The sequence below is a fragment of the Ostrea edulis genome, chromosome 6 (assembly GCF_947568905.1).
Source record: "Ostrea edulis chromosome 6, xbOstEdul1.1, whole genome shotgun sequence".
Taxonomy (NCBI): domain Eukaryota; kingdom Metazoa; phylum Mollusca; class Bivalvia; order Ostreida; family Ostreidae; genus Ostrea; species Ostrea edulis.
Genome location: NC_079169.1, coordinates 52,415,464 through 52,427,959, shown reverse-complemented (window position 1 = coordinate 52,427,959; position 12,496 = coordinate 52,415,464). Strand labels below are relative to the sequence as shown.

General features: G+C 36.2%; 1 protein-coding gene across 10 annotated transcripts in view; it reads left to right on the top strand.

The window, feature by feature from the left end:
• The window catches only part of LOC125647241 (DNA topoisomerase 2-binding protein 1-A-like), a 36,834-nt gene that overhangs the window by 6,778 nt on the left and 17,560 nt on the right, over window positions 1–12,496 (top strand). For all 10 annotated transcript variants that reach the window (XM_056139937.1, XM_056139931.1, XM_056139933.1 and 7 more), the window contains 21 exons: window positions 170–346; window positions 542–726; window positions 1,694–1,767; window positions 2,381–2,470; window positions 2,657–2,773; window positions 2,887–3,020; window positions 3,503–3,595; window positions 4,030–4,128; window positions 4,239–4,348; window positions 4,747–4,859; window positions 5,360–5,419; window positions 5,574–5,702; window positions 5,792–6,344; window positions 7,215–7,334; window positions 7,544–7,621; window positions 8,620–8,733; window positions 9,238–9,384; window positions 9,933–10,016; window positions 10,424–10,492; window positions 10,963–11,256; window positions 11,828–11,907. In XM_056139937.1, the coding sequence (XP_055995912.1) occupies window positions 170–346; window positions 542–726; window positions 1,694–1,767; window positions 2,381–2,470; window positions 2,657–2,773; window positions 2,887–3,020; window positions 3,503–3,595; window positions 4,030–4,128; window positions 4,239–4,348; window positions 4,747–4,859; window positions 5,360–5,419; window positions 5,574–5,702; window positions 5,792–6,344; window positions 7,215–7,334; window positions 7,544–7,621; window positions 8,620–8,733; window positions 9,238–9,384; window positions 9,933–10,016; window positions 10,424–10,492; window positions 10,963–11,256; window positions 11,828–11,907 (2,920 nt within the window). The remainder of the gene's footprint in view (window positions 1–169; window positions 347–541; window positions 727–1,693; window positions 1,768–2,380; window positions 2,471–2,656; window positions 2,774–2,886; window positions 3,021–3,502; window positions 3,596–4,029; window positions 4,129–4,238; window positions 4,349–4,746; window positions 4,860–5,359; window positions 5,420–5,573; window positions 5,703–5,791; window positions 6,345–7,214; window positions 7,335–7,543; window positions 7,622–8,619; window positions 8,734–9,237; window positions 9,385–9,932; window positions 10,017–10,423; window positions 10,493–10,962; window positions 11,257–11,827; window positions 11,908–12,496) is intronic.

The following is a 12,496-nucleotide window of genomic DNA, read 5'->3' as shown; positions in this document are numbered from 1 at the left end:
ATTTGTTATAGTGTGTGTGAAATCAGGTCTCTGACACTGGGTTTTATTTTAATTACTGACTCACATATCAGTATATTGTTTTCTATGTTAATTTTGGTCTTGTGTGTTAAGATTGTCTTTGATGATGTGAAAACAATTTTACTGATGAACATTCCGCTGTACTCTGTAGGCGCTAAATACGAGTTTGCGAAGAAATGGAAGATTCACATAGTGAAATCTGATTGGTTGTATGACTCCATCGAGAAGGGGTACTGCTTAGAAGAGCGACAGTTTAGTTTGACTGATGATATGGATGATAAATCCGAGGTCAAAACATCGACCCCAGAGAAGGAAAATGGATGTAGAGGTATGATGGTCCATAATACTTTAAAAACAACTTTCTACAAATTTTGTGAAGTTTATGATCATGAATAGAGAAAGGGAAGTCATATACATGTAAAAGAGAAAAAGAGAAAATGCTTCTGTATTTGAAATAGATTGTGCTTACTAAGGTTCATTTACAGTGTGTGAAATTTGTGACATGATATTGACATTTTCACAGTTGATCGAAATTCCACATTGGCTGACATCAGCTGTATATCAAACGTATCAATGATCCAGAGGACACATCTAAATGAAACATCGAGCACCACTCAGAACAGGAAGTCAACAGATGAGTTTGAGACGACCTTGGAATCCATTGATCTCTCCAAATCTTCATCAGATCTCTTCCTAGATGGCTGTAAGGTAGGGGCAATATTATAGGTAGGATGATATCATAGGGAGGGGTGATGTCATAGGTAGGGGCAATATCATACATGGAGGTAGGGGCAATATCATAGGTCGGGCAATATCATAAGTAAGAGTAAAATCATATGAAGGGATGGTATCATATGTAGGGATGGTATCATAGGAAGGGATGGTATCATATGAAGGGATGGTATCATAGGAAGGGATGGTATCATATGTAGGGATGGTATCATAGGAAGGGATGGTATCATATGTAGGGATGGTATCATAGGAAGGGATGGTATCATATGTAGGGATGGTATCATAGGAAGGGATGGTATCATATGTAGGGATGGTATCATAGGAAGGGATGGTATCATATGTAGGGATGGTATCATATGTAGGGATGGTATCATATGTAGGGATGGTATCATATGTAGGGATGGTATCATAGGAAGGGATGGTATCATATGTAGGGATGGTATCATATGTAGGGATGGTATCATAGGAAGGGATGGTATCATAGGAAGGGATGGTATCATAGGAAGGGATGGTATCATATGTAGGGATGGTATCATATGTAGGGATGGTATCATATGTAGGGATGGTATCATATGTAGGGATGGTATCATATGTAGGGATGGTATCATAGGAAGGGATGGTATCATAGGAAGGGATGGTATCATAGGAAGGGATGGTATCATATGTAGGGATGGTATCATATGTAGGGATGGTATCATATGTAGGGATGGTATCATATGTAGGGATGGTATCATAGGAAGGGATGGTGTCATATGTAGGGATGGTATCATAGGAAGGAGTGGTGTCATAAGAAGGGCAATATCATGAGATGGGGAATTTCAGTATTCAGATAATTCTTAAAGTTGAAAAAAAGGAAGGAAAGAAAATTCAGGATAGCATCTAAAGACATTGCGGATGTTAATGATGTAAATTTTATGATGTTTTCTTATTTTATAACTTACAGATATATTTGAGTGGTTTCAGAGGAGTTGCTTTGGAGAAATTGAGAAAAGTCATAAATGCGGGGGGAGCCACAAGGTACGGAGTTTGCTCTTAAATTTACAGTGAATAATTTGGAATTTCACTTTAGACTGATTAATATTCTTTATTTTTAAATTTACAGCTAATAATTTGATATTGTATTTTAGGCTATGAATATTACTCTTTATCTTAGCTTATGATTGATAATTTGGCAGTTAAAGCTGATAATTTGGCATTTTAATCCATTATTTGTTAATAATTTGATGTACTAGTTTATGGTTGATAATGAAGTGTCTTAGTTTACTGTTAATGATTCGGTATTTTTTAGTTTACTTTTAATAATTCAGTATCTCAGTTTACTGTTAATGATTCGCTTATATTGAACTATCTGTTGTATTAAAGTCACTTATATTGACCTATCTGTTATATTGAAGTCACTTATATTGAACTATCTGTTATATTGAAGTCACTTATATTGAACTATCTGTTATATTGAAGTCACTTATATTGAACTATCTGTTATATTGAAGTTAAAGTAAATCCCCATTATTCTCATGGTTCAATATCGGTTACTGTATATTGAACTTTCGATATAATGAACAATTCAGGTTGATCCCCTAATGTCAATATATCCAGAGTAGACTGTATACAGTTTACATGTCCATTGTAGGTTGAACACCCTCAGTGAGAATGTCACTCACGTGATAGTAGGCGAGAGGATTGAGAAAGATCTCGAGATGCTGAGAAGAGCCACTTACAGGTCAGTGAGATGATTGAATGTAAATGTAGGGCATTGTCATATTTACAAAGTATATGTACAGCTTCAATACATTCAATAAGAAAGCAATGTCATATAATTTTCCTCAGACCTAGGCCATCTCAATTGTTCAATAGGGTGATAGTTTGATTCCTTCCAGTAAATTGATTTTATCTATTGAATCTCTAGGCCGCATGTTTTGACCCCGGTCTGGATGGCTGAGTGTTTCAGACAAGGCTTTACGGTCAGCGAGGACCCCTACAGACTTTCTGAATTCCCGACCATGGATCCACAGTCTCCCCAGGGGTAAAATTTTTACGACGCATTTAGATAAATTAGTCGTTTTATGACTTGAGAAATTCCTCCTCAAAGATTCTCTGGTGTTTTATTATTAAATGTGGGGTGAATTTTGTTAATAGGAAGAGAAAACTGTCGGAGGTGAAGAATAAGGAGCCTCAGGAAGAGAGGCCGGTTGAAAAGCCAGGGGCACCGGACGGAGATGATGATGAATTCTCTGACATTATGAGCCAATATCTTCTTCAAGCTGATCAGGGTAACTTAGTATTTAATGACACTGGCTACAAACAAACGTATTTCAAAAATGATGAAAATGAAACTAAATTTATGTTTCCCTAAGTAAAGTGAATACAATTTACTGTATGCAATGTCATTTATTCCCATGATTTCTCAATGAAGTCCAAAAAAGTGAGGGAAATTTGTATAAAGTTGTATAGGAAGGGGTAATACATTTCATCATTTAAACATCTCGGAAAATTTACTTGTCCTTTTTTTTTTTAAAGAATTTTATATTGGTACTCATTACAACCAAACTAAGCCAAAAAATATATATCGACCCATGCATTCATTTTGTGTTTGTATCAAGTGTCGTTTAAAAGGAGAAATATCCTTAATTTCGTGATGCAGCCGTAGTATGTTCAAGGTTATTAAGATTTAAAAGATCAAATGATTGTCCAAGAATTCCACAACATGTGCGTTGAATATCAAGCTTAAAAGCTATGTTTGTATATATGACAGGTCCCGCTCCATCAGGGGAGAGAACTGTGATAGACACGGCAGCAGTCCCTACAGAGAAGGGCGCGACACAGGAACCTCAAGCAACTCCTGAAGGTTTTAACAAGTTTCTGATGGATTGATGATATGAGTTATGGTTTTTCAAATGTTATACAAATGTACATTGCTCCCTCAATATATTCTGTTCAAGACTTCCATAATTAAGAAGTTTAATTCAGCCAATTTTTGTTATTAACCTGACCACCTGAATACCTCGTCCAGATTGTCGCACTTTACTGCACTGCTCTCAATGTACAGGAGTGATAACCAATGGGTGTTGGGTAATTGGCGTTATTATGGAGGGTAAATTCTGTACAATTTGTGCATGAAAAACAGTGGGGTTGGCATTATAACAGAGTATTTACATGGGGAAAAATCTGCTCTGTATGATTTTCAGGCAATAAATGGAATATGTCAAGGGAGCACTGTAGAAATTATACATGTAAGTGTCTTCTCGGTAATTGCAAAAAAATTACATTGCTTCTTTGTAGAAGAGGAGGGTCCTATATTTAACAAAAAGGTTTTCATGTTCTTTGGGTTTGAAGAGGAACATGAGGGAGAGCTTATAGACTACATTGTGGAAAAGGGAGGTAAGGAATGTCGGAACGAATGGAACTTTTGACACGATGTGGTTGTCTGGGTATGTCAGGTGTATGTGTCATGAGATGAAGGTATTTTATCTGTTGTTTCCTTCTGACAGGGACAGTATCCAAGGCAACCAGCCGTGTGATACCTGACTACGGGGTGGTGCCCATCAATGGATTTCCTGTAGACCGAACAGTTCAAGAGATTGTCACCAATGCCTGGGTGGTAAGCTAATGAACTGACAGAGTATAAAATACGGGAGCCTGTTGTGTTTTATACTCTAACAGTGAAAGTTACGTGTATGTCATAATCAGTTAAAACGAGGCTTTCAAGATAAAATAGAAAGCTTGTTTAAACAATGATGAAATAACTGTTCACACTTTCATTTGATTTAATGCTTTATTTGTTTAATGAGGATTGCAAACAGTTGTATTATTTAATTTGATTTTTTAATGAGGATTGCAAACAGTCCTAGGGCTAGGAATATGCTCTCCTCAACATAAATACAAAGCAGAGAAAACAGAGAAGAACAAAGCATACAATACAATATACATATCACAATGACAACTAAAATATGGGAAAGTTGACACTTTATGATAGAATGCACATGTATGATATTCCAGCAAATATGTTTGGAGCAGGACAGACTATTAGATGTGTCCAGTAATGTGTTATTTTCTCCCATGGACATCAAGATGGACGCTGCCCCCCTCACAGGTTGCGTGCTCTCTGTCAGGTAAGATAAATGCCCGTTTCCCTCACAGAACGCATGCTGTCTGTCAGATAAAATGAACAATGCCCCTCTCCCTCACAGAACCCGTGCTGTCTGTCAGGTAAGATGTATGCCCATTTCCCTCACAGAACATGTGTTGTCTGTCAGGTAAAATAAACAATGCCCCTCTCCCTCACAGAACGTGTGTTGTCTGTCAGGTAAAATAAACAACATCCCTCTCCCTCACAAAACATGTGTTCTCTGTCAGGTAAAATGAACAACACCCCTCTCCCTCACAGAATGTGTGTTGTCTGTCAGGTAAAATAAACAACAATCTGAAGTCACAGAACTGCAGCATCTGCAAGGTACAGAAAAACAGTTGTAACAAATCTCCAGTATCGGTTGTTCCGCTCTTTCTTATTGTATGAGTTCATGACAACAATTAACATGTAAGTTCCTAAGGCCCCTTCACTTGTCCTCGTGTAGGACTTGAAATAACCTGGGGATAATTTCTGTGATTTCAGTGGCTTTGCTGGGACAGAGAGGGATTGTCTGATGCATATCGCTGAGCTTCTCGGTGCTGAGTAAGTATCATGTCTAGTCATTCTTAAAGTTCTGATTTTCCTTATAAGATTGCATATTTAAGATTCAGCTGTTCAATGTTAACCCATGAATGATTTTTTTTGCTGTGAAAGCTTGAGAAGATCTCGCTCATACGGTTCACTTGTATTTATACAGATGCCAAGAATATTTTGTACGCAAGGCCAGTAAGGATTTGAAAGCCAGTACTCACCTGGTTGTCAAGGAAGCAGAAGGTTCTAAATACCAGGCAGCCAAAAAATGGAACATTCCAGCCATCTCTAGGAGGTAAGCAAGCTAGACAAGTTTTTTTTTTGATTCTCTACAGCAACATAGCAGTTCATATGTAAAATTCATGTCTTGTGTTTTATTTGAAGGTGGATATTTAAATGTGCCAAATCTGGAAAAAGAGAAGCAGAGAACAATTTCTTGATAGAAAATGAACTTACAGATTCTCAGAATCTCACCACAAGTGTTCAAATACCCATCATTACAAACGCTCAAATCAAACAATCTGACAGCAGCCAGATAAACCAATCTAGCCACAAAAACCAAAAGGTAGACTGTGAAAAAGTAGAGAGTCCAGAGGAGATGGAGTGTGACAAATGGACAGGTGCCCCTGATGACAAGGGGCACCTGCTGTTAAATTCAAGTGATAAACCTGACAATAATGACAAAGAAATGAAGAAAGAGGAGGAAAATTCAAAAGGTGGTGGATCTAAGGAAAAACCAGAAACGTGGGAGTCTGGCATGGAGACAAATCAGGATGATCTGTTAATGTTAGGGATGGATACAGGTGAAAACAGCAGGCAGGGATCACTGAGGGGTGGAGAAAGAAAAGAATCTCCAGAAAAAACAGATATACCAGAGAGTCAGAAAGAGAACATGGCTGGGGTGAAGACCCCCAATTTGACTAATCAGAGAGTCAAGGTAGAAAACTTATTAATTAACCAATCAGAGAGTCAAGGTAGAAACTTAAACCAATCAGAGAGTCAAGGTAGAAAACTTATTAATTAACCAATCAGAGAGTCAAGGTAGAAACTCTAAGGGCTTAGGCTTTGGTAGTACCCACATACTAGGTATAGATAAGATAAGATAAGTTTATTCCAATTTTGGGCCCAGAGGGCATAACAGTAAGACAGTTTGTAAAGAAGGAATTTCAAAAAAGAAAGAAAGTTTACAACATTAACTACAGGTTACATAGACTGCAAACTGCATGTGGATGCAGCATGTTGGGGAAACAAGTACATACATATATGAATTGCTAATCATGTATATACACAAGTAAATGGACAGTATCAGTATTATACCAACATATGAATAATAAACTATAATGATTTTTGCAGTTTTAAAGCATCACTTCTTTTTCTGAAAGTTTGCACTAAATATTCTCTCTATTTGACAATTACTGGTTTGTCTTCATTAATCATCAACCAAGTAAATTTGTCCTTATTTGTTAGATAGATAAAATTTTCGTTGAGCTTGTATATACCATTAAAAGCATGTAGTTCTGGAATTTTGTCCTTTGCAGAGCAATTGTTTTTCTGAAGCCGAGACAAAAAATTTAATCATGTACAGTAGACTTTGTGTTTTGTTAATATAAACTTTTGGTCTATCGGTACTGCATTTTAGGATTAATGTTCAAGTTGTTTGTATTACAAGGGTATATAAATATGTATGGGGTAATCTGCATAATTAATGAAGGTCATAGGTCATATGAGAGACTTCGCAAACTGAAGAGAAAAAAAAGATTAACAATAGAAAAATATTGTGAATTTTGAACTGACCTATATTATTCAGGAGTTGAAGACAGATGAAAGGGAGATAAATCCACGAAACACGTCACGACGAGAAAGCTTGAATGAGTCTACTGGGTCGTTAGATCTGGAAAAGTCCTTCCACCCCCGATTTGATTTTTCCGTAAGTTAACATGGATATAGCCCTTATCTGAATCTGAAAGGGAATGTGTTTGTTTGTTTTTAAATTAAAGGGATATGTTCAAGATTTATAAATATATAAGCTTGTTGCAGTATATCGTCAATTTTATTAACGCTATGATACAGTTGAATTAATCTACAGGATAAAAAGTATGTGTTGTGGTACACACAAGTTTCGGGGATTTATTGTAGGATGTACTGAAGAACCTGGAAACGCCCGAGGGTCAGAAAGGAAAACAAAGAAAAGTTGGCCGCAGGAAGTCCAGTCTGGTACGTAATGATCATCAACACTGGACGGGGAGAAAATTGGAAGATATGTTCAATATATATTTATTTAGTGAAATATTGCAATTTTGTTAAAAAAAATTCAAAACTGGTGAGATTACAGATAGACAGACTGAGTTGTTTAAAATCTGAGGTAACAGAATTTAAAAGAATAATAATCTTGACTGATACTTAAGCTATTCAATGTATAACGATCATATTTCATATCTAGTTAATGGATGGTGAGGTTTTTGTAGTCATGGTATAATTTTGAAGAATTCATTAAACAAAAATAATGCACTAAAGGAATTTACGTAGTTTTGATTTCTGCTTGATTTATTTCACCTAGAATTTTACATTGAAGTCTATGGGAAGAACATGTTTTATTAAAATATTTTTAAAAGAAATTATATATTACTTTAAATCTCTTTATAATAAAAAGTTACATAAACAGTTATAAAAAAAACCCATGTATATTTTGAAATATTTTTAGAAAATTTGGTTTTTGGTTGTTTTTTTTTAACCAATGTGGATCATCTTCCAAAGAGTCTCAAATGAAGAAAGATTGGCTTCTAATAATTTACAAGTCATGAGAATTTGATCTACTTCACTTTCATCATTGTCTTTTAACAATAAACATTTATCTTCATTTAATCACTCAAAATTGTTCAATCCCCTTTCGCTATACCTTGAATACCTTAATTTGCTATTTGGGTTTGAAATGGAAGTCAACCATTATGACGATGTAACCTTTTTTTTTTATTATTCACAAAATAAGTGTGACAAAACTTTGGATAGATATAGACGTCACTTGGAAATCTATGTGTTGTGGTAATTTACATCTTGAAAGAAAGATTTTTTTGCATAGATATTCCTCAGAGTATTAGTAGCTGTGTGTAGCATTCCTTCCGAAGTACATTAGCATTGGAAAAATATTTGGATAATCCATTAAATCTATAAACAGTAGTCAACACATTTATTTCATTTGTATCTCATTCCTCTAGCCATTTGATGAATTGTTTGAGGAGGCCATTCATGCAGCTGCCAAATTCACCACAGAGTACAAAACCATGGCGACCGCGGACGAAGTGGACGGGGTCTGTGACAGGGCTAATGACGTAAGTCTGATCATCACTGTTTTGTCGCTGGTTCCTTATCTCGGAGGAATTGTGTGATGAATGGAGAGATGTAAATGAAAGGTGAAGATAACGAACAGTGATCAATCTCATAACTCCTATAAACAATACAAATAGATAGTTGGGCAAACACGGACCCCTGGACACACCAGAGGTGGGATCAGGTGTCTAGGAGGAGTAAGCAACCCCTGATACTGACCATGTCCATCATGCCGTGTATCAGCAGTCAGAGTTTATTCAAAATTTTATCTTAAAAGTACGAGTAAAGTAAAATAGGCTTACAGCGAAGTGGCGGGGACGAACAATTTTGATTCATTACAAATGTAATTCATTATATCCAATAAGTTCATGTTATAAAACTACAGAGAATGAAAATCACATCACTGTAACCATGATTTCATTATAAGTGTGTTCACTGTAACTGAGCTTTGGTGTATAAATATTTCAAAAGAGAACTATTGATTGAAAATGACACTTTTATTGTAGAATTTGGTGCGCCCATTGAAAGGAGTGATAATCTATGTGAGTAAGAAATTAAGTGGGCAGCAGGCAGAGCTGAATGACCTAGTGGCAGAACTGGGAGGGGATTATAAATGGCAGTATGACACATCCTGCACACACTTCATATTCCAGGTAATTATACACTGTCGGTAGAAGGTATAATTCGGTAATTATACACTGTATGAGGTATATTTCAGGTAATTATGCACTGTCGATAGGAGGTATATTCCATGTAATTACACAATGTCGGTAGGAGGTATATTTCAGGTAATTATACACTGTCGGTAGGAGGTATATTTCAGGTAATTATACACTGTCGATAGGAGGTATATTCCATGTAATTATACACTGTTGGTAGAAGGTATAATTCGGTAATTATACACTGTCTGTATGAGGTATATTCCATGTAATTACACAATGTCGGTAGGAGGTATATTTCAGGTAATTATACACTGTCGGTAGGAGGTATATTTCAGGTAATTATTCATTCTTCTCATGTCATTTGTAATCTTGTGATTATATAATATGTTAGAGAACACCTACTTAAGTATTTTCAAAACGAGTATGATAGATCAGAAAATCAGTGTTTACATGTAATCATTCTCTTAAACAGTGTGAATTGTTGTTTAACTTTTATGCAGGCCTATTTCTCTGAAACATGTAAATTTGGATCATTGTAGGGGAAAACGAATGACACGACCAAAGAATTCCGAATAGCTAGAGAACAGAAGAAGATCATCGTGTCCCCGCTCTGGCTTCGCTTGGTACGATCCTGTTTGTTACCAGTATGAACCAGCTGTGACAGGCCTGCTTGCACGATTATATTTGTATTTTATTTGTGTGAACATTATTTAGGGTGTAATTTTGCAGCACTGGTCATTTATGAAAATATAGTTCTCATATATAAACTTTTTGAATGTAGAAGACTTCAACAATTTGATAATGATTAGCGAAAGTTATGTCTCATGAATAAATACAATATAGCATCTTCGTGAAAATGAGATCTCGCAAAATAACTGTGATCTATAGTATTTAGAAGTATTTGTGAACACTATGATATATAAAGAAATAATACACTGTTATGTGATTATGATGTACCTCAAGGAGTTTGTAAAACACGGATATAAACATTCTGTGTAACATGTATTTAGATTGTAATGTTTGATTGTAGTGTAAAGAACAAAATGTGAGAGTAGACGAATCTCTGTTTCCACATAGCTACAATCCCAATATGACGCTGGTAAGTAAAAAGATATTGAGTATGAGAATTGTTGTAGAAAGTCTTCTGTACAAACAAATCAATCTTCTCTGTTTTCAAATAGTCATGTACAAAATGTGAATACATATGCAAAATGTAAAAATAGCAACTATACAAACTGAATGAATCAAGCTGATGATATTATTAGTGTTTACTGGGTATTTGTTTTCAGAGCTTCCCTGTGTAGAGATCATTTGAACTCTTTACTGATTTAAAAATTGCTGTAAATGCATCATGCTGGTAGATAAGTATCAATAAATACTCTACCGTATAGAAACATTCAAACATGCCCAAATTTTGACAAAAATGGGAACTCTTCAATAGGAGGTAGAAAAATTTGATTGTAGCAAGTGTCTCTAATGCAGTATTGTAAATTATGCTGTATGGTTTTAGTTTGTATTCAGGAACAAGTGTCTGTAATGAAATGTATAAGTTGTACTGTATGGTTTTAGTCGGTGGTAAGGAAAGCAACTCCAGGTCGGAGTTCTCCAGTGAAATCAATAGCCACTCGAAGCACGCCCCAGAGAGGGACAAGAAGGTCAACCCGGGCCAGCTCCAGTAAACAGTCGGAGGGTATCGAGACTGACGACCTGCCGAAACCGACCAGTCCAACATCATTACCCACTGTCACAGACTCCAAACTGAACAAAAGGAGCGGGGCCACAACGCCAGAACCCAGTGATAAACAACAACGAATGTCACCCGACAGTGAAGCTATTGGTGCAGGCACAGATGCTGTCACAGAGGTAGGATTTCAGGCTTGTTTGTCATCGCTGGAGGTCAGTGTCATCCTCTAGTAAATCAACAACGTTTCCTCATCTTTCTTGGGAGACATACCAGGAAAACAAATGATTGGAGTTTCATCACGATCTATATTAATTTATATACAGTGAAACCTGTCTAATCTGACACGATCTATATTAATTTATATACAGTGAAACCTGTCTAATCTGACACGATCTATATTAATTTATATACAGTGAAACCTGTCTAATCTGACACGATCTATATTAATTTATATACAGGGAAACCTGTCTAATCTGACATGCAGTTGAAGACAAATTTTTTGTCGCATTACACAGTGTGTCGAAATAAATAGTGTAAAATACATCGAAAATATGAAATTGAGAATGAGAATGAGGGTCATAATGCCCCGTGAAATGTATTGGACAGGTGTCAGATTAGGTTGATTGTAGGCAGTTTTCACTGTACTCAGCTATGTTAATTTTATATATTCAAAATTGAAGGAATGATTTTAAAATCGGAATTTCAATAGTTTGAATAAGTGTAGAGTCTGACATGATATTCTGTCTGTAGGAGCCAATAGAGATGGCAGGTACCCTTGACTACAGAGAAGAACTGGCCAAACAATTAAAAGAGGACATGGCAGTAACAAAGTAAGGCAACAAAACCTGTTCAAAGTAACATTGTCAGGACTTGTTTCACACTATCAGGACTTGTGTCACACTATCAGGACTTGTGTCACACGGTCAGGACTTGTATAACATTGTCAGGACTTGTCATACTGTCAGGACTTGTTTCACACTATCAGGACTTGTGTCACACTGTCAGGACTTGTGTCACACTGTCAGGACTTGTGTCACACTGTCAGGACTTGTGTCACACTGTCAGGACTTGTCATACTGTCAGGACTTGTGTCACACTATCAGGACTTGTGTCACACTATCAGGACTTGTGTCACACTGTCAGGACTTGTATAACACTGTCATGGCTTGTGTCACACTGTCAGGACTTGTACAGTTTTCAACAAAGGAAGACACCAATAGAGTTAATCAAATAACACAAGAAATTTCATAAACGAGAGATTTTATCTCGTATTGCAAGAATTGCGCCTGTTTGAAGCTTTTTTTGCTTTTTTCTTTTTTATATTTAGTTGAATTTTCATGAACTCTGATATTTAAGGCATAGAGTGGTAGTTGTGAAACAGACTCTTTAAATACGAAGTCTTAGGGAGAAATCAGGAGA